Source organism: Orcinus orca, chromosome 7 (assembly GCF_937001465.1).
Source record: "Orcinus orca chromosome 7, mOrcOrc1.1, whole genome shotgun sequence".
NCBI lineage: Eukaryota > Metazoa > Chordata > Mammalia > Artiodactyla > Delphinidae > Orcinus > Orcinus orca.
Genome location: NC_064565.1, coordinates 41842021 through 41862646, shown reverse-complemented (window position 1 = coordinate 41862646; position 20626 = coordinate 41842021). Strand labels below are relative to the sequence as shown.

The window sequence follows — 20626 nt, the reverse complement described above, 5'->3', positions numbered from 1 at the left end:
GGGCTTATTGGCTCTTGGTTTATCATCTCCTTTGGAGAATTCAGACCTTTTGCCCCTGTCCCTTTTCAGTATTGAATTATAGGAGTTTTTTTTAATATAGTCTGGATAGTGATCCCTTATTAGATATATGATTAGCAAATATTTTCTCCTAGTTTGTGAGCTGTCTTTTAGTTTTGGTGGTAGGTAGTTGCACATTCTGTTTTGTGCAAGTTAAGTTGGTGGAAACTAAAATTAGGTGTTCGGGTTAATTGCTGCAAATCTAATATATATTTCCCTTTTTTGTCTTTGCCGATAGAAAATCTTCCGTGCCATGTATGACTATATGGCTGCAGATGCAGATGAGGTGTCCTTCAAAGATGGGGATGCCATTGTAAACGTTCAAACTGTTGATGAAGGTTGGATGTATGGCACCGTGCAGAGGACTGGCAGGACGGGCATGCTCCCAGCCAACTATGTTGAAGCTATTTAGGAACTTCAAAGCACTGCATCTGTCTACAGCACCTACAGATCTTGCCGTCAGCATTTGTTTAGACTCTCCACTATTCCCCGAGTTCTGAAGCTGCGTAGTGCTTTTTGTGTCAATATGATTCATGGTTGTACCATCCCTTGTTTCTATATGTACCCCAATAATTCACCAGTAAAACAAAGGTTAGTACAACTAATCTGTCCAATTATTAAACTAGACTTATCTGCTGGACTTGCACATAAAACCTGAGACAACATTAAACCCATAGGTCTTTTAATTGCCATTATTAAATTTTCCTTTGGGTTTTAAAATGTTTAATTTCAGAATAGACATTTTTAAAGTTTCTGCATTGTTGTTATATTACTGTTGCCTCAACCCAGAATCTTTCTCCATTATGAAAATGTTTTAACAGTATTTCTTTTCTAAATCAAGAGTTCTAAATATGTTAAACACATTTTTTTTAAATGGCAGATATTCACCTTTTCCTTGCTGACTGTAGTTCTGAAGTTATAAAGCGGCTAGTCAATATAAACTGGTGTTAAGCTAGTAACTAATAAAATCTGCAATTCTGCAACAAACACCACTGATGGAATGAGCATTATTTATTTTTAAAGATCTACAAATAAAAACTTCAAAAGCAAACCCCCTACACTAGACTTCACTAAAAAAATTAAACTTAAAAAAAGTATTGTTAAATGCACCAGACACAACATTGTAGATCAACTATACTTCAATTAAAAAAAAATGCACACGTGTAGACTTTCTCAAAACTCTATCCATACTTGTATTCAGCAAGCTTTCCTTATGGCTTGGCTTATAACGCTTTAGAAATAACTGTGGGATCCAATAGCTGTGGGATCTGTGGGATCCCAAAGGGGATCTTCCCCGTCTGTATCCAGTGGGCTGGCAGTTTGTGGCAAAGGCATGGGCAAAGGGTGGAGTGCCAACCAATAATGGCTTGTGCTTAAGTTTATAGAGTATCCTTTCTAAAAAGCGAAAGATCTGTCCACAATACTTTAGAGCCGTAGTAATACTGCTGTCCTAAAGCTTCTTAATGTGTGTCTGAGACTCAAGAGCAAAGAGTACATGTGAAAATGAAGGCAGAGACTGGGGTGATGCTTCTACATGCCAGGAAAGCCAAAAATTGCCAGCAAACCACAGAAGCTAGGGGAGAGGGATGGAACAGCCTTCCTCACAGCCCTTAGAAGGGACCAACACTTGCTGACAAAGTTATCTCAGACTTCTAGCCCCCAGAACCAAAACAATAAATTTCTGTTATTTAAGCCACTCAGCTTGTGGCTGTTAACAGCAGCCATAGGAAACTAATACAGTATTTTTCAACATCACTAAGTATTTCGGGTTTTTTTCCCCTTACTTTGAAAGTATGGATTTACAGTCTCCTAAGGCAAAGAAATAAAAGCAAAAATAAACAAATGGGACCTTATCAAACTTTAAGCTTTTGCACAGCAAACCATGAACAAAACGAAAAGACAACCTCGGAATGGGAGAGAATATCTGCAAATGATGCAACCAACAAGGGGTTACTTTCCAAAATATACCAACAGCTCACACAACTCAATACCAAAAAACCAAACCACCCAATCAACGGGCAGAAGATCTAAACAGATATTTCTCCAAAGAAGACATACAGATGGCCAACAGGCGAATGAAAAGATGCTCCAAATTGCTAATTATCAGAGAAATGCAAATCAAAACTACAATAAGGTACCACTTCACTCTGGTCAGAATGGCCATCATCTGCAAATAATGCTGGAGATGGTGTGCAGAAATGTTGGTGGGAATGTAAACTGGTGCAGCCACTATGGGGAACAGTATGGAGGTTCCAAAAAACTAAAATAGAACTACCGTATGATCCAGCAATCCCACTCCTGGGCATATATCTGGAAAAGACGAAAACTCTCATTAGAAAAGATACATGTACCCCAACATTCACAGCAGCACTATTTACAATACCCAAGACAGAAACAACCCAAATGCCCATCAACAATTAGTTTAAGATGTGAGATATATATATATATATAAGATCTCACACACACAATGGAATATTAGCCATAAAAAAGAACGAAATATTGACCTTTGCAACAACATGGATGGACACAGAAAATATCATACGGAGAGAAAGACAAGTATTGTATCACATATGCACAATCTATAAAATAATACAAATGAATCTTTATACAAAGCAGAAAGAGACTCACAGGCATAGAAAACAAACTTACGGTTAACAAAGGGGACAGGGAGTTCTCGAGAAAGAGGGATAAATTAGAAGTATGGGATTAAGAGATAAACTCTACTATACATAAAACAGATATGCAACAAGGATTTACTGTGTAACACAGGGAATGATATTCAATATCCTGTAATAACCTATAATGGAAATAACCTGAAAAACATATATATAACTGAACCACTTCACTGTATACCTGAAACTAGCACAATATTGTAAATCAACTATACTTCAATTTAAAAAAAAAAAAGGATTTAGAAGTGTGTGGAACCCTTAAGACTATGAATAAAATAGAGATCCTCTACGGTTAAAAATAGGCCATAAAAGAGGGGAAGAATATGAATGGTTCATGGACAAATACAATGCTCACTTTTAGGTTGGTATCTGGATTATGTTATTCTCATTCATTTCAGGAGGCCTCACTGAAACACAAAAATAAAAAAACAAAAACCAAAGAACAACAAGTACCATAATTTTTTTTGTTTGTTTTATTTCAGATTAAAGTGCATTTCTTTAAAAATGTTTCAATGTCCAGTTTCAATTGGCAAGTGATAACAGTCAACTCTCAACAAGATTATGAAAGTTTTACTGTGGATCAGACACAGATTCTCCCTCCCTCCACTCAGTCATAATGAACCTGAAAATACAATTTTAGTATAGGTCTACCTGCTTCAAACGTTGTATAAAGCATTACACAAACACAACTGACTGCACCCTTATTTCCCATCTACTAGTACAGTCAATTGAGGAATGAACAGGTACTTCTGTGAAGTTTCAACTTACATCATTTGACTTATCAAATATAAATACTTTCTGAATGTAAAACTAAGCTCTCTTAGAGTTTATCAAGTGATGAAAACAAAAATATTACAGGGCTAATAAATGACTGATTTGGCTTCTCTCAGTCCTTTTCTAAGTGCACATTAGTCAAGTCTATCCACAGGAGGTAGTGTTTATATTGAAAGCGATCCATTACTCAACAACACAGAAAGCAAACTCCCCAAAGCCCCAATTGTTTTACAGGTGTGATTTAACCAATTAGTGCCAGATGCCTTTCCTTCACACATCAGGTCCCTTAATATCCATGGCAAACACAGAACAATGCTTTAAGGGTTTGGGAGAAAAAGGCATATGTAAAAAATACTAGTATCTCCTAGTATATGTGTATTTGAGCGATGGTAAGATATAAATGGAATCAGGGGAACCCATTTTATAAAATAAAATCTAAATAATGGCAATAGAAATTAAATCAATATTCCTATCCTGCCAGCCAGAAGTAGCCAAACTGCCATGTATGCACAAATCTATCCCTTATGTCAAAGACTGGCACACTTTATGTAAAGTGTCAGACAATAGTATGTTTGAAGTGTCAGATAGTATGTTTGATATTACAAGCCACCACAGTCCTTCAGACTACTCAATTCTACCACTGTAGCTGGAAAGCAGCCAAATATGTAAATAAGCATGACCGTGTCCCAGTAAAACCTTATTTACAAACAATACAATTTTAATTTTATATATTTTCATGTGCCACAAAATACTATTATTTTGATTTTTTTCAACCATTTAGAAAACGTAAAAACCACTCTTAGCTCATCAGATGTAAAAAAGAGGCGGCAGGTTGTAGTTTGTCAACCTCTGCTCTTTAAACTTACTAGGCAAAACTGCCGTCTTTCATTTTCTATACTCAAAATCGATTCTTAATTCCATTCTTCTATTAAAAAATTTCCATTCCATAAAAATAAAAAATTCCTCAGACCCCTGTTAACTATTCAGCTAAGTATCAAAATAGCTATTATACATTCCATTTTTGGTTCCATGACATTTTATTTTGAAAGTGAACCTTCTAGTTATATGCAGCTTATCCATCTAAGAAGTAACACTGTCTTTTGTTGGAAATTATTTACTGATGGGGGGGTCAGAGTATTAAATAATAATGTATTTCTAAATAATTATTCAAGGGCTTTATGAACATTAATTATGGTACTGTATTATGTATAGGATAACTCAGGGACCACTGGCTGCCAGTTATTTTCAAAATACACAGAACTGTTTGTCTCTATACTTAATGACCTAATTGCTTTATTACCATTTCAGCTCCATTTTTCTCTCCCTTTCTCTTCATTTTATCATTTATCAGTGCATCAATTTCTATCAGCATATAAGTCTGCCATCTGATAAGCTTAGTTTCATCCAGCTATAAAATGGTTCACTGTAGTGTAAAGATATTGTTCCCTCTACTACAAGTAGAAGACCAAAAGCTATGTAGGTTTTCTTCTTCCATGTGACATCAATTTAAAATACTGTCTTTAATTTTATACTCACATGTAAAGAGAGAGGTTATCTTTTATTCTAATGGTATATTTCAGGGGAGTAAGCATTTACAGTTCGGCACTTGGTTTTAACTGTTCTTTGGTGAAAGGATTGGCATATGAAGAAAAAAACGGTAAAGACCACATTGTAAAATTTAATATTCTATTCCAAGAACTAAGTAGACACTCATAATTATATCAGGCTACTACTCTATCAAGTATCTATAGATCTTCAAATCCAAATGACTCAGATTTTAATGGATACTTTCAAGAAGCAATATACAAAACCTGGCATATAATAGACATATCATTAATTGGGCCATGAGAAACCACAAAGACCAGATTTGTTTCACAGATTGAGTTATCAGTAAATTTTGATAATCTATTTTTAAAACCCATTACTTAACTTCTGGCGACATTTCCTTAAGTGCTTTGGATGAGGGCAGCTCTTACAATAAAAGTATTTAAATATGAAGGAAATATAACATCTTAACAGAATGCCAAGAAAAACTCATTTTGGAAAATCAGATTATTCAACTCTTTCAACTCCATTTTACAACAAAACAGCAAGTTTTAACCATGTAATGGTCGCAGCAGTCACCAGAGGTCTTCAGTAAAATGATTATAAGGCACATTTGTCAGAATTGACTTATTACAGCACTGCTAACTTTATTGCCAAATTAAATTTAGTTAGGGGTAGTCTGTTTTCAAGGTTTATTAATGAAATAATGAAGTCCCATAACTTAGTCTCTAAATGAAATCTTGCCTTCTAAATGCACCTCTAATATTGTGAAAATTTACCTTTATATTAACAAAAAAATCAGAACATAATTCACATATACTCGTAAGACTCCACATTGTCCAAACTACTTAATAAGGTTCTTTATAACATATTTATCTTCCATATTTAAAAGGCTCCAAATGAGGCAAAATTCTACCTTTTACAATTTTATTTAAATTTTTGTACTGTAATTTGAAGCCTTCAAGACCAATCTGAATCCTCAATTCAGACATTTGAAAAAGTTTCTTTAAAAAAGACTAGCTTTTATCTTTTGTGGCAATAATTCTAAGGACTTCAATCTGCTTGGGATACCAAAATCTAATTTAGATCTTGAAGCCTCTTATGCCGACGACCACAAATGCAGTCCACATCAGCATTTGTATGGATCACATGGGAATTGTTAGAAATGAACTATTAGGCCCCCATCACAGACCTACTGAATCAGACTCTGCATTTTTACAAATACATGCAAGTTTGAGAAGTACTATGTTAAGAGTCAGAACTTCACTCTAATGTTTGTATACAACGTACAAGACCTTTGCAATGGCTTAGGGATAAAATGGTCTTGTGCTGAACTAATGAGCAAGCAGCTAACTCCCTTGACTCAAATCTTAGCCTAATAATTATTAACAACTGCTATTTTATGGCCTCCAAGCCTAGCTCACAAATTATCTCCCTGCAAATCAATTATGAAGAATATGAGATGGAATCTAGGCTTTTCTTGGTGGATTATAAAGTCAAAGTTGGAAGGAATGGCATTAAGAGAAAAATGTGACACTCTAACTTGTATTTTTGGTAAATTTCAACTAAGCCTGCCTTTGAAACAGCACTTATTTTTACTCATTCCTTTAAAAACAAAACTCTACTTGTATGTTTTCCACATACTCTTCCCATTTTTCCAAACTTTTGTTTCCTGTCCTGCCACCTTTATTTAAGGCAAGATATAACCCAACTTTCTTGACATTTTTATGATTCTTAAATATGTAACAGAATCCCTGACTACTACACCAAGCTGCACAGAAAGAAAGAATCATGGGCAATGTCAGGGTTACCATACTTAAGTTCACATTTCAATCTTATTTTTGACTGTATTATCCTACTGCATAATTACTTGAGCAAAAGCTCTCCACTATTCAACAATGGCTTTCGAACTTGTTCAAACAGCAGAGCATCTTTAATAATGGGCTCACTGAAATAATGGAAATTTAAATCCACTATGAAATACATTTTGGAACATGGAAAATTATACTATGGCTCTGCATTCAACTAGATTCTTTATAAATACATAAAATAAGAAATCACATTTGAGTGTTCTCAGTAACGTTTGCCATGTTTTATTAACCATTAGGAATTATTTGAAAAAACTGATTTCACTTTAATAGTGAAACAACACATACTGGAGCTGATCAAGGAATATTAATGCTTTCAGCTCTTCCGGAATCACTCAGGAAAAAATTTGCAGAAAATTTTAAGGCAAGAAAATTGAAAATAAGGTGCCTCACATACACACTTAGAACTATATCAACAATGAACACTTAGCAAACTGGTTTTTGCCCTCAAATATTTAAAAATATATCCTTATTAAACCACAATGTTTTAAAATTAAAATCTGTGCTTGCACCAAACTCAGTGATTTAAGAAAATGGTAATCATTTTGGTCACATTTTCTGCTATACTGTTCACCTTCCCAAGAACTTCATTCCACCAGCAAGTAAGTTTAGTTCACACAAATATTAAGATACGAAGTCATGAAATGAGCTAATTCTGACTCCTCTCAACACACCTACACATCCCTTCTTACACGTTTGCAAAAACATATATGCCTCTTTACTGTCAAATACAATTTGGGAAATAAATGATAGACAATTTAAACCACAATTATAAATGTTTAAAAAAATTCTTAATTTTTCATTAGTTATTTCTTCAAGCTACAATCCTCAGTTTAGTGGTCCCAGAATTTCTTTTAAAATCATCCTCAGCATATAAATATCACACTTAGACCCTAAAATATTTGCGATGTACTGATAATGGATTTATTATTAAAGCAAAACCAACTTTTACTGTGAATGGGTGGCAGCCCCCTTCTGAATGTAAAGCTAACCAAGACACAAGGATTAAACTTTCTATAAGTTGCTGAAGAATGTGTGCCTTTTCAAGTAAGGGTTAGTTCTGAATAAGTCTGAAACTGAGAAGACCACTCGCTCATTCTATTTCAAAAACAAATGAAATACTCTCACTGTTAAAAAGATGAAACAAATATGGGAAAGTCAGGCACTAATACCAGTTGGTAAAAAATCTACAAATGGTTTAATTACATACACCCTACTTTTTTACTCAGTAAAACAAATATTCTGAATGAACAGTTTCAAATTTCTCCCAAGTTTGCTTTAGGTATAGGTAAAAAGAGCAGATAAACTCTAGATTCCTTATGGTCCAAGTTATAATGAAAATACTCAAGCTAAATCCCCATTAAAGAGAAATGTAATGAGGCACGCTTTCTAGTGGCTGATACCCTCTTCTAAACCAAAAGGGATGGGGGTTGCAGGGGAAGGTTATGGGAATGAATGGCAAAGTTGTCATGTAACACTTTCTCATTCCTATTACTTTACTCTTTCTGGCTACTTTACAAAATAAACTCATGTTTTAACTAACACTATTATCTAAGTACAAAACTATTTGTTGTTTTATTTGTAGAGACAGAATCCTACAAACATCTGCAGCAAGCCCATGAAGCACTTCTACCATCCATACTGATATCTCAGTATTCAATATATACAAAATTATGTTTCTATTAAACAAAACAAAGGTATTCACAAGAAGCTGCAGAACAAAACTCATGCAATTAACGAAGACTGAAATTTATAAATTAAAAACTTAATCTATACATAATGTACAAATAGTCGTGCATTTTTAAATGAATATTATATGTCTCATAAGTATATTTTCACAGGCAAATGCTGCTGAACAAATATTTGCTAACGCAAATGAATGTAATTTTAGTAAATTCTGCTTTAATATTTAACCCCAAAAGTTGAAACTTTTAATATTTTTCTTGAAATATAAGTATTTTCTTGTCCAAATAACGTTGATGTCTGCGAAAAGCGTTCCAAAAGATTCTCTTGCATCTCATTTGGGGTGTTTTACCAAGAACAAATTTCTTAAACCTCAGGCACAACAAATAGAAATTTTAAAAAAGGAAATCAAGTATAAATACCTTATCAGTTCAGGAAAAAGTTCAAATAAAATTTTTCATTTTTACTTACTGAGAACAGGTATATTACATAAAATGTTCCATTAAAATACGCATGAGTAAGTGAAATAAAATGTATGCTATTTAGTTTTTGCTTTCACATTTCAATATTTAAATTTTTGGAAAAACTACGCATAGCAGCCAAGAAAACATGTTATACAGGAAAAAATGATCTCACTAACAAAACTGAACTTAATAAGATATTGCCCTTCAGCATCTGAAATGTTACCAACTTTGCAAACATTGTCTGAAATTGTGCTATATTTCAGAACTTACTTTATGAATCAACAAATCCAGTGATTTTTTTTTTTTATACTTCAATTTTCTCTTAAAACACTAAATAGAATTTTCATGGGCTGGTGACCTCCAACGTGACTGCAGATTTTTAATTATAGAGTTTGCCATGCTACCAAGTTTCTCATGCATTTCAAATAGCTGGCTTCCTGAATAATTATGGAGATCTTCTGAATCTAGTTGAAGAGCAAGTGCACTAATCTGGGCCACAAGATTTTTAGATAACGGAGTCTCTAAAGCAACAGGATCAATTAAATCTAAAAGAAAGGAAAAAAGCACAATTAAATCTATTCCAGATAAATCTTAAATTATATCTCTCCTTTTAAGGTAATAAAAATTTAAGTGCCCAGGTTTCAAATTAAGAATGCAGGCTGAGGTATACCTGCTCAAGGTCAAGAGAATAGGCAACAGAAAAATTACCATAGTTTATTCTGTGCCATTACAGAAATCATGACCACTTCATTTTTATGAACAACATAACTGGAATGCAATGTTTATAGTTTATATCCTCATTTGAGGCCTTGATAGAGCAGAAGTTGACAATTAGAGAAAAAGCAACTAGACATACTTGAAGTCGTATCAGTTATTTTTTCACACACTTGGCAACTATTACACAAAAAAATACTTGTCTAATTCACAGGGCATGGTCAAATTAAAACTAAAGCACAATAACAAAATATTTCTTCAAGAAAGTCAGCTGATCTTATAAAATTGTCCCACTTTGCTAAAATATACCTGAGGCAAGTCTTTCTTCATCAGGAGAAATAGATTTATTTTCCATTACATTTACTGTTTTTTCGGAAATATCAAAAACTGGAATCTCTTCTAGTCCACGAGACTTCACCTTGATTTATACATTCAGACCAGTAAAAAAAACACACAAAAGCGACAAATTGAAAGTAATTTTTAACAGGACTAATAGTAACAGGACCACTAATGCTGGAAAACAATCTGACATACTATGTTTCACAGCCCATTACATAATAAGCTTAGCTAATACTGCTAAGAACACATGTTCTACTAACAACACACAAAAATAGCATTACATAGCACTGTTTTTTCAAAGAGGTGGTGTGGTTATGGGGTTTATAATATTTCCTAATGGACTTGTCAAGAATTATTGCAAATGGTAGCCATGAAAAACTACACTATATTCCCCAGGTTCAGGAACAGGGGAAAAGCAAATCTAAGGCAAAGATTTCCAAGCTTAAATAATATATGGACTTCTTTTTTTAAAATTTAAGAACACAATTTTCAAAGGTATTCCCAGGGCTTACTGATTGTTGATTGAGAAAATACTAATTTCAGAACGTTAGAGTTACCATATGACCGAGCAATTAGATTCCTACACATATACCCAAGAGAAATAAAGAATGTTATGTCCACACAAAAACTTGTATATGAATGTACCTAATAGCATATTCATAATAGGAAAGTGTGTAAACAACCCAAATGTTCATCAAGTGATGAATGGATAACCAAAACGTTGTATAGCCATAGAATGGGATATTATTTAACCATAAAAAGGAATGAAGTACTAATACCTGTGAACCTTGAAAACATTATGCTCAGTTAAAGAAGTCATTCACAAAAGACTACAGGTTATATGACTCCACTTTTATGGAATGTCCACAATAGGCAAAACTACAGAGACAAAGATTAGTGGTTGCCTTGGGGGTGAAAATGCAGAGTGACTGCTCATGAGTACAGGGTTTTTTTTCCCGGGGTAATAACAAATGTTCTAAATTTAGGTCTTGGTGACGGTTGTGTAACTTTGTGAATATACTAAAAAACCACTTAATTGTGTGTTTTGGGTGGGTGAATTTTATGGTATGTGGCTGGATCTCAATAAAGCAGATGAAATGCTTCAGCTATCAGACTGAAAATTACTAATAGTTCTTTTTTCCCCCACTGGTTAATATGTTTTTAAAGATCAAGTAAAATTAATAGTAAATCAAGGACTTTCACGAATACAGCAGAAGTCTTCAGTAGTCTGCAAACTCCAGTCCCAGAAATTCTAATAGAACACCAGCTTTCACCCTTAACAAACCCTATTTTTCATATATTCACAGTTTTGCATAGTATCAATGAATACATAAAGGGTTTCTAAATGGGTTTCAGGAGAGTCTGTGAATTCTTCTGAAATGATACACAAAATTTTCCATATATTGATACATTTTTATATGGCAAAAGCATCTTGGCTTTCATAAGAATCTTGAGAAATGTCCATGACCTAAAATGTTTGTGTTAAAAGTTGATAGGAAGAACAAGTAAAAAAAAATTGGCCACAATTGTGTTGGATATCAAAATCAAAATACTGTTAACTACAAATACGCAAGATTTTTGTAAATGTTTAGATTTGAACATCTAGGTTTTCGAAATGGCAGCCATGAAACCAATCACCTATTTGGTGGAAATAAAAGAGATAAGAGGGTAGGAAAATAGAATTCAAAGAATAAAGAGGTATTATACACAATAACAGTACAAAATGAGCAAATCTATGGAATTATAAATGAATCTTTTAAGTTACTCTTAACTGCAGGGGAAGGGAAGATAAGGCATCATATAAAATGAGCTTTTTAAGCAAGAATAGTTTAAATGCAAACTTCTGTAATTGTATTGCTCGATCATTTATTTATACATGATGTTATGACTAACATCTAAGTTTTTACCTGCTGCTCATGATATACTCTGAGAGCCTTTTTTACATTAGACACTTTTGGAGAACGGATAGGAAGAGTTTTTATTTCAGATGCTGTAAGAGTACTCAAATCACCAATTGTTTTTATATTCTTGGCTCTAATGAGTTGTCCCAGTCCTCTTGCCCTAAAGAGATGACAGAAACAGGAAAAATGTCATATAGTTTTATATTTATTCTGTTTGTAAGGGTACCCAATTGAATTTCCTGATTTAAGCTCAATCATAACTGAATTTATATAGACCCACCTAGCCCACTCTGAGGACAGGCATACGTGCATTTACTTTAAAATTTGAATCTGATGTGTATACCTGGCTTAAGCAAGACTAACCTTTACAAACATCTTATAAAGTGGAACTAATTATACTCCTTATAGTATTTATATTAGGATTAAATAAGATAATGTATGCAAAACCTGGCAAATATTAAGCACACAATTATCTTAGCCATTACTGTATTATGATCAATGCTTCTATTATTGCCATATCTCACCCATCTTCCCAGCTGCATTTTCATTTATTTCTAAAACAAAGTGTGTGAAAGTATATATAAATCAATTCTAAACATGAGAACCTTGATCATTTAAATATCCCTCTTAAGTAAGTGGCATCTCTAGGTATAAGCCAGAAGCCTAAATAACCACTTACCACATGTTGGACGTAATCTGAGGTAAAATGATGTCAACTGGTGCTACACAGTTCACCAAAGCAGGGTAAACACTTTCTGTTGGGCATGGCACAGCTTCCTTAGCCATTTCTGCAATCTTAGAATAAATTTCAAAAGCTGTTAAATAGAGGTCACCTGACTGAACATGAAAATATAAAGTTGCATGAAAACTAAAGCACTTCTTACTAAACACTTCTTTGAGCTCTTAAATTTAGGGCTACGTGATCCTGGGGACAGAAATCCTTTGGCTGAAGTAGTATTATGCTAGATAGAAGAAAGGAGAAAAAAAAAACTCAGAACCCTAGATAACTGTAAATTTTACAACTTTATTTTCACAACTTAAGCCTGCAGTAATGTTTTAAAATTTTCAGAAAATGTAAAATGTAACAGTATTACTGGATCAATGACTTGCTGGATCATCATTGCCTCTTACCACCTCTTGTCTGCTTACCAAGTAAGCAGACAAAAGAACAATAAACCAAACCAAATAAGTTTTGTGTCTTAAATTTAATTTTAAGACAAATTACCCAACACAATTCTGTCTGCATGTGTATTTTTTAAAGCCTACAGCTTACCTTAGATTGCACAGTAGGTGAAGTTTTAACACTTTTTACTACGGGAGAACTATTTGAAGAATGGCACCTAACAAGAGAGCATCGCCTATCAATGTCATCTGCCAATCCTGCCTGGTATATAGGATCTGCAAAGGAGACACGGCGAACCTGAAAACATAGGTCATGTTTTTATTTAACAAAATTAAAAGTTAAAAAAAAAAAACACTGTAAATTCTCATTATAAGGTTAGCCAAAAACAGAATGTGAAGCTTAATTTATTTCACTAGAAGCCAACTGCACATAGTTGTAGTTCTTCCTGGTGACTGCTTTCACAGATATTACTCGAGACCAAGGGTCATTCCAATTATCTATAGTCTAAACTGCATAATACAGCAACAAGGAGAGTGAAAGAAGGATAACAGCAGAAACTTAATGAAATTGCATGTGACAGTTAAAATTGTATAATCAAATTCTATTAACCTTACAGGCTTACTATGGACTGTAAAGAACAACGTAAAGAGGCAGAGACAGTACTAACTGGCCTCTGGTATATCTTACTAAGCTCAGTTCTTAACTCTTTGAGGGTACAAGAGTCAGCAATTGGGTGGCTTTTTTTGTCTTTCTTAGCCCAGCTTGAAGTCATTTTGGCCTCTTCTAAACCCTTTATTCACTCATTCAGCTATCTAAGCACACAACAGAGCACTTAAACCATTAAATATGTATATAAATGCCTCCTGGTCTTGATTCCCAAAAGACTGGGCAGATTTTGTACATATCTGCTACAGAAAACTACTGTATGTTGTACTGTTGCCTAAATAAAAATTAAATGAGCTACTATGAAACAAAACATGACTAGTTAACTGATACTAACAATCTAAAGCATACTGAAGAAATCAAATGCATTTTACCTTATGGCCTATTTAAACTTAAAAAATAATAATAGTAAGAGCCTCAAAACAAAAGCAAACCAAGACCAAATTGAAAAAACCTCAAGCGGTGTTAAGTCTTCCCAAGAACTAATCTCTGAATTCTCAATATGAGAATTTTCAGTATATCTTGGGGAAGTCTTCAAAATGTGCTGACTAAAGGCAAAATTAAGTGCCAGTATAATTATATTTATATATACACATTTGTATACATAAACACATGTATTCTACAGTAAACGGTAGGTTCAGTTTCAAAATTAAGTTAAGGAATGCCTACACTGTACTTTTTCAAAACATCTACTTTGATAGAGAGGACAAGTTATGTAAGCACATGCAACTTTTCCTTTTTAAATTGTATTTATTCAACAAATTATGTGCAAGTCACAGGGCCAGGGGTTAAAACAGATACATAGGTAATCCATATGTTTACAAACCAAAGTAGATAAACTTTAGTGAAGAAAATGGGGACATAAACAAAATAATTACAAATGAAATCATATCCAGAAATTAATGAAGGCACAGCCTAAAAAGATTTTTTTCTTCTTTTTAATTAAACAAGGTGTGAAAATAAGTTTATATAAATACTTAAATGTGAAACAGCATAATGTCCTAGTACATAGTAAGTGCCAACTAAAGCTACTTTATCAGTTTCTAAGTGTTTCCTCATATATTATGATATGAAGAGCAGAAAAAAAAATCACCATGAGAGATTATCTAAAGTTTTCAAAAAGTGAACAATGGTGATGGTTGTATGAAGATCTGTAGCTTAGTGCCCTGAAATAAAGGAATATCTAAAGGGCTTCAGGGTTCCCTGGTGGTGCAGTGGTTAAGAATCCGCCTGCCAACACAGCAGACACGGGTTCGAGCCCTGGTCCAGGAAGATCCCACATACCGCGGAGCTACTAAGCCCATGCGTCACAACTACTGAGCCTGCGCTCTAGAGCCTGCAAGCCACAACTACTGAGCCCACGTGCCACAACTACTGAAGCCCACTAGGCCTAGAGCCCGTGCTCCACACAAGAGAAGCCATCAGAGTGAGTAGCCCCCGCTCGCCACAACAAGACATAGCCCGTGGGAAGCAACAAAGACCCAACGCAGCAAGCAAGCAATAAATTAAATAAATAAATAAATTTAAAGGGCTTCAGTCTCCTTTCTCAACCTTTCCTTCTACCTGCCCTTTTCCCTAGCCACCATGGTAAATGTTCAAAATGAATGGTCATATAAACCTAATATTCTGTCATTCACCAGGTATCACCATATGGCCAAAATATTCCAATTAAACATGGACTCATTAATATTCAGCCTCAATCCCCCTACCTTGTGAACAGGTGATGAGCTTTCATCTTCTTGGGGTCTTTTTAGTCCTCTCTTTAAAATGCTGGTGGATGGAGAAGCCAAAGGAGACCAGACACAGCGTGTCTGCATGCCACTAGGACTGTCATTTGCTGACATGAGTAAAGGATCAACATCCTTTAATTTTTGAGGAGATGTATTATTGTCTTCTGATACCAGTTCAGAAACAGCTGTTTCAGCTGTCAGAGGTTGTGGTGTCTCCTCCACTTTCTCTGAAATATGGTGAACTTCTGGTAAAATTCCATCATTTCCCGCTACCATCTGACTGTCACCTAATTTTGTTTCCTCAAATTTATTAGGTTCAATATTTGTTTCAGTTTTATTAGAGTCAACCTTTCCTTCTTCAGTGCTCATCTCAAGTGTGTTGGGAACAAAACTATCGATTTCTACATTCAATCTCTTTGTTTCAGCTTCTATAGGCTTAGAGGCTTTGGTAGTTAAGTCCTCATCCTCTGTTTCATTGACACGGTCAGTTTCAGTAGTCACCTCACCAATCACTGTTTCTTCACAATTTTCCATTTCAGCATTCATTTCTCCAGATGAGCCTGGATCAGATTCATCACTTCCTCTGTCTAGTTCCCCAACTGCTATTTGTTCAGAAATCTCTAACTGAGCACTCACTTTTACAGGTGTGGTATCATCAGAATGACCAATACCTGAATTAAATTCCACAGTTATTGCTTCATCAGCACTGAGTTCTTCAGGTCCATCTGTACTTTGACTGTTTTTCTCTGTTACCTCTTCCTCTGAAATATCAGTTTTGACACTCTTTTGTTTAGAGAAGCTAGCTTCAGATTTATCATTTTCTGCATTCAATTCCATAGCATCTACTTCTCCTGGATTCAATTCTGCATTTGCTTCAACATTAACAAGGTTCTCTATAATACTCAATTCCTTTTTGGGGATAGCCTCTGGCTTTTTTTCTTTGGTCTCCAAAGTTAAACATTCCAGTGAAATATCTTTGAAGTCACCCAAACATGGGTCAATAGTTTTACATTTTTTATTAGATGGCTCCTGGCTTTCAAGAGATATTGCTACCTCAGAATCCCTATCACAAGTTTCTTCTTTAAAATTTACCATTTCAGAAGGAATAAAGTCTTGAATAGTATTTTCTTTCAACTCAGTTTCAGATATAATTAATGAATCATTAATAGTATCATTCTCCTCCTTGAGATCCAAATGAAAATTCACACTATGATGCTCATCTAAAAGTTTTACTTCTGAATACAGATCAGCTTTAGAAGTTTCTGATATAGTTACAGGTGTCTGCACATCTGTCTTTTTTGTTTCGCTGACTTTTACATCATAATTCTCTGTATTCTTTAACCCAATGAATGACTTTTCCTGAGGTTGTGATTTTTCTCCACAGCAATCACAACCTTTAGATCTCCTCACCCTCTTACTTCTCTTGTGTTGGCATTCAAGTGTTTGAAGAGTTTTCTCAGAAAGCAAAGAAATGTCTGATGTTTCTGTTTTTGAGGATTCACCCACACTATTTTCTAGAGAATCTCGCTTATGCAATCTTTTATTGGCATTTCTAGTCCTTAGATTTGATTCTGGTACAGAAGGATTTGAAAAGGAAGGTTCTGCACATTTGTCAGTTTTACTTTTTCCCTCGGAGGTATTTGATACATCACCAGAAACTTGTAATAATTCTGAAGATATTGTAGAATCTTGAAGAGTTACAGTATTACTTTCTTCTTTTTCACAGATCTGAGATTTTGTATCTTTGTCTACTTCAGAATTCCCTTTATAATCATGTGTCTGACTTTCAACCTTTATACATTCCTGTTTTACCATTTTCTCTTCTTGATCTTCAATGTCAACACTGTCACTGCTTTTGTTTTTCCATTTTCCAGATCTTTTCTTTTTAGAACCTTCTTCTTTTGCCTCAGAACTATCAGATTCTGAGTTTTCAATGCTGGAAAGTAAACCCTGGGATGCTCTTCTTGTTTGATACCGTGTTCGTCCCCTTACTGTTTTCTCAGAGGATTTATCTGCAATGTCCTGGGCACCATCTCCCTCAGATTTAGTAGTCTCAAGATCTGGCTTTCTTCTATTTTCATCGATTTCAGCATTAGCGCTGGTTTCCCCAAAAGTCTTCTCATGTAAATTATTTCCTTTCTCAATTAAATTTTCCTGTACAGTTTGTTCAGAAATCAATTTTTGCTTAGGTAAAACATCATCTTTTACATGCAATGGACTCCTCTGCAGAGTCTTTTCTTCTTCCTTACGTCTTTCCCTTTTTTGATTATTTTCTTTATCTTGGCTATCAGTGGTTGGCTCTGCTGTTTCTGAACGTCGCCTTAAAGATCGTCTAAGGGTTTTATGATTTGGAGTTATCTGAACATGACTATCTTCATTTACTGTTTGATCTGTTGTTATTATGGCTGGGGGTGTGTTTTCTTTGGATTCCAAATTAATTTCTAAGGTTTTCTCCTCTACAGTACTGTTTTCTAATAGTATAGTATTTTCTATTGTTGGTTTAAGCATCGTATCCTCATACTCCACTGAAGACTCAGAGAGATGAACCTGATTATCTAATGCACATTCTGTTTGATTAAGCAAACCAGGTGGGTTATTTTCTAAGGCTACCATGCCATCAACAGATTCCCGAGTACTTTTCTCCTGATCAGATCTCATCAAGGGCTTAGACTTTTTATTCCCTATTGGTTCAGGCTTACTCGACCTTCGGACTGATCTCTTAATCCCATGCACTGTTTTTGCAGAGTCAGATTTTGAAAGAGCCACTTCTCTTTTCTTTGCTTTTGGTGGATTATCTGTTTTAGCCGTGCCTTCCTGGTTATTTTTCACTTTAACAGCTGATGACATATTATTCAAGGGGGATGGACTAAAGGGTCTATTTTCTGAGCCATCAAACTTCTCCAAAGTAATAAAGGATTGCCTTCGACTTGTAGGCTGTGGGGGAGGAGTTCCAGAAATAGTGGCATTAGAAACCGAGCTACTGCTGACACCCAATGTATTTTCTGTACTAGATGCACATTCAGTTGGCGTCTTCTTTGATACAATTAAAGCCTTTTTTCTGGCATCATTACTGCTCAGTATTTCTGGATTGGTTTCCTCAATAGAACCACACTCATTATTCAAAAGGGAAGCCTCTTCAAGGTGTTCATCCATACCACAGTTTTCCATGACATGTTGAGGAATGACAATGTCACTCTCCTTTTGTTCCTCCTGCACAGAAATGTACATATACATATAGATTAACCAGCAAACAAGTCTGACTTTCTGGGGAAATTTTTGTGTAAAGCTTTAGTAATTCAAAGGGCAATGTGACTTTCAATATTTTGCAGATTTTCCAAAGGTGATGGTAGATGCCCATTAATTTATGTTTCCAATTGTAAGTATTCAATAAAGCCAAATACATTTAAACACACATGCACTCACACACAGATGCAGACCCACACATATAATGACTATAATTCTGCTAAAGTCTGCTAAGGAAAGTTAAGAGATTATACAATAAATCTTAACATTAATATGAGACACTCCATAATAATGGAAGGGTGATTCTAAAAACCCCAAAATATGAAATACCAAATATACCTTAAATATCATCTTGGAATCTTCCTTGGATTTTTCAGTTAAAGTAAGAATTTCCCTGAAATAAATAACTGCATAAATTAGAATACTGTTAATTAAAAATTAGAAAACCAGTTACTTCAACAACTTCCATACTTACATAGACTCTTCCTGACCATACTGAGAAAATAAAGTATCTTGTGAAACATCCAGATTATTATACATGGCAGGAATATCACACCTGAAAAGGATTTTTTTATAAGCAACTTCAATATCTGATATTCCTACAACTAGAAATTAAACTTACAATTCTACATCTAGTTACATTTTAAGAATAATATAAAATCAAGGTTTAAATGCTTATTTTCCAGATTTTCCATGAAACCATCTCCCCTACCTTTTCCTCCCATACCTCAATAAAGGAATTGTTTAGAAACATTTAGCGCATTTCAAGGCAGCCTTATACATTATGAAATACAGTTATGCACAATCTTTTTGACACTTAAAATATAGCAGCACAGAATACACAGTATCTTAGTTATAAACTCAAAATTATGGTTTGCCGCATGAAATCTAAATGTAAATATGGAATACTCTATTCAAGATAAAAGTACTACAAACCTCTTTGTTTTGAGTACTTCTTTCTGGTGTTCAGTTAGTATCCTTTCCTTTGTTTCTTTTCCTTCTGGAGGTATAAACACAAAGTCAGTAGACTTTTCTTCTTCCAAAGGCATTTCACTCTTTGCTTTTGGAGTCGAAGACTCTAGTTTCAACTGCAAATTGAAAACGTTAATGCGCATTTTGAGTTTCCAAATTATTTTCCAATACTTCAATCAATCTCTCTTCAGGCACTCTGATAAAGGTTTTTGATAATGACTAGGAAGTTTGAAGTTCAAACTCATACAATATTCCTGGTTAACAACAATTAGTACCATGTCCTTAACTTTCATTCTGCCTCTACTAAATACTCAGAAAATAAAAATTATTATACCTCTTTAAAAAGTAGGCAAGGACTTCCCTGGTGGCACAGTGGTTAAGAATCCACCTGCCAATGCAGGGGACACAGGTTTGAGCCCTGGTCCAGGAAGATTCCACATGCCGCGGAGCAACTAAGCCCGTGCACCACAACTACTGAGGCCTGTGCTCTGGAGCCCACGAGCCACAACTACTGAGCCCACGTGCCACAACTACTGAAGCCCATGCGCCTAGAGCCTGTGCTCCGCAACGAGAAGGCCACGCACCACAACAAAGAGTAGCCCCCGCTCGCTGCAACTAGAGAAAGCCAGCGTGCAGCAGTGAAGACCCAATGCAGCCAAAAATAAATAAATAAAATATATAAATTTATTTAAAAAAACAAACAATGGATCTCCATTTCCTTTAAAAAAAAAAATGTAGGCAAATGTGTGCTTACCAAAAAAGCATGGGCAAATGTTTTTCAGGCCAACACACAGAAATCAAGTGTTTTGGCAGGAGGAAAGTATATCTGCAGTTTCAAGTTGAAGCACAAACTACTCAAATTAAGTAAAAGGTGCCAA

At 34.7% G+C, this 20626-nt stretch overlaps 2 protein-coding genes across 51 annotated transcripts in view; one reads left to right on the top strand and one right to left on the bottom strand.

The window, feature by feature from the left end:
* NEB (nebulin) overlaps positions 1-1044 on the top strand; it is a 231171-nt gene extending 230127 nt beyond the window's left edge. For all 50 annotated transcript variants that reach the window (XM_049712452.1, XM_049712434.1, XM_049712443.1 and 47 more), the window contains one exon: positions 296-1044. In XM_049712452.1, coding sequence (XP_049568409.1) covers positions 296-469 — 174 coding nt within the window. In that variant the 3' untranslated portion in view covers positions 470-1044. The remainder of the gene's footprint in view (positions 1-295) is intronic.
* RIF1 (replication timing regulatory factor 1) overlaps positions 1-20626 on the bottom strand; it is a 66503-nt gene that overhangs the window by 6591 nt on the left and 39286 nt on the right. Inside the window, exons 27-38 of the mRNA XM_049712483.1 lie at positions 19713-19864; positions 19252-19332; positions 19116-19170; positions 15513-18743; positions 13291-13437; positions 12902-12979; positions 12697-12812; positions 12024-12177; positions 10087-10195; positions 9334-9608; positions 3085-3136; positions 2333-2367 (exon numbers count right to left, since the gene is read on the bottom strand). Coding sequence (XP_049568440.1) covers positions 9394-9608; positions 10087-10195; positions 12024-12177; positions 12697-12812; positions 12902-12979; positions 13291-13437; positions 15513-18743; positions 19116-19170; positions 19252-19332; positions 19713-19864 — 4338 coding nt within the window. The 3' untranslated portion in view covers positions 2333-2367; positions 3085-3136; positions 9334-9393. The remainder of the gene's footprint in view (positions 1-2332; positions 2368-3084; positions 3137-9333; positions 9609-10086; positions 10196-12023; positions 12178-12696; positions 12813-12901; positions 12980-13290; positions 13438-15512; positions 18744-19115; positions 19171-19251; positions 19333-19712; positions 19865-20626) is intronic.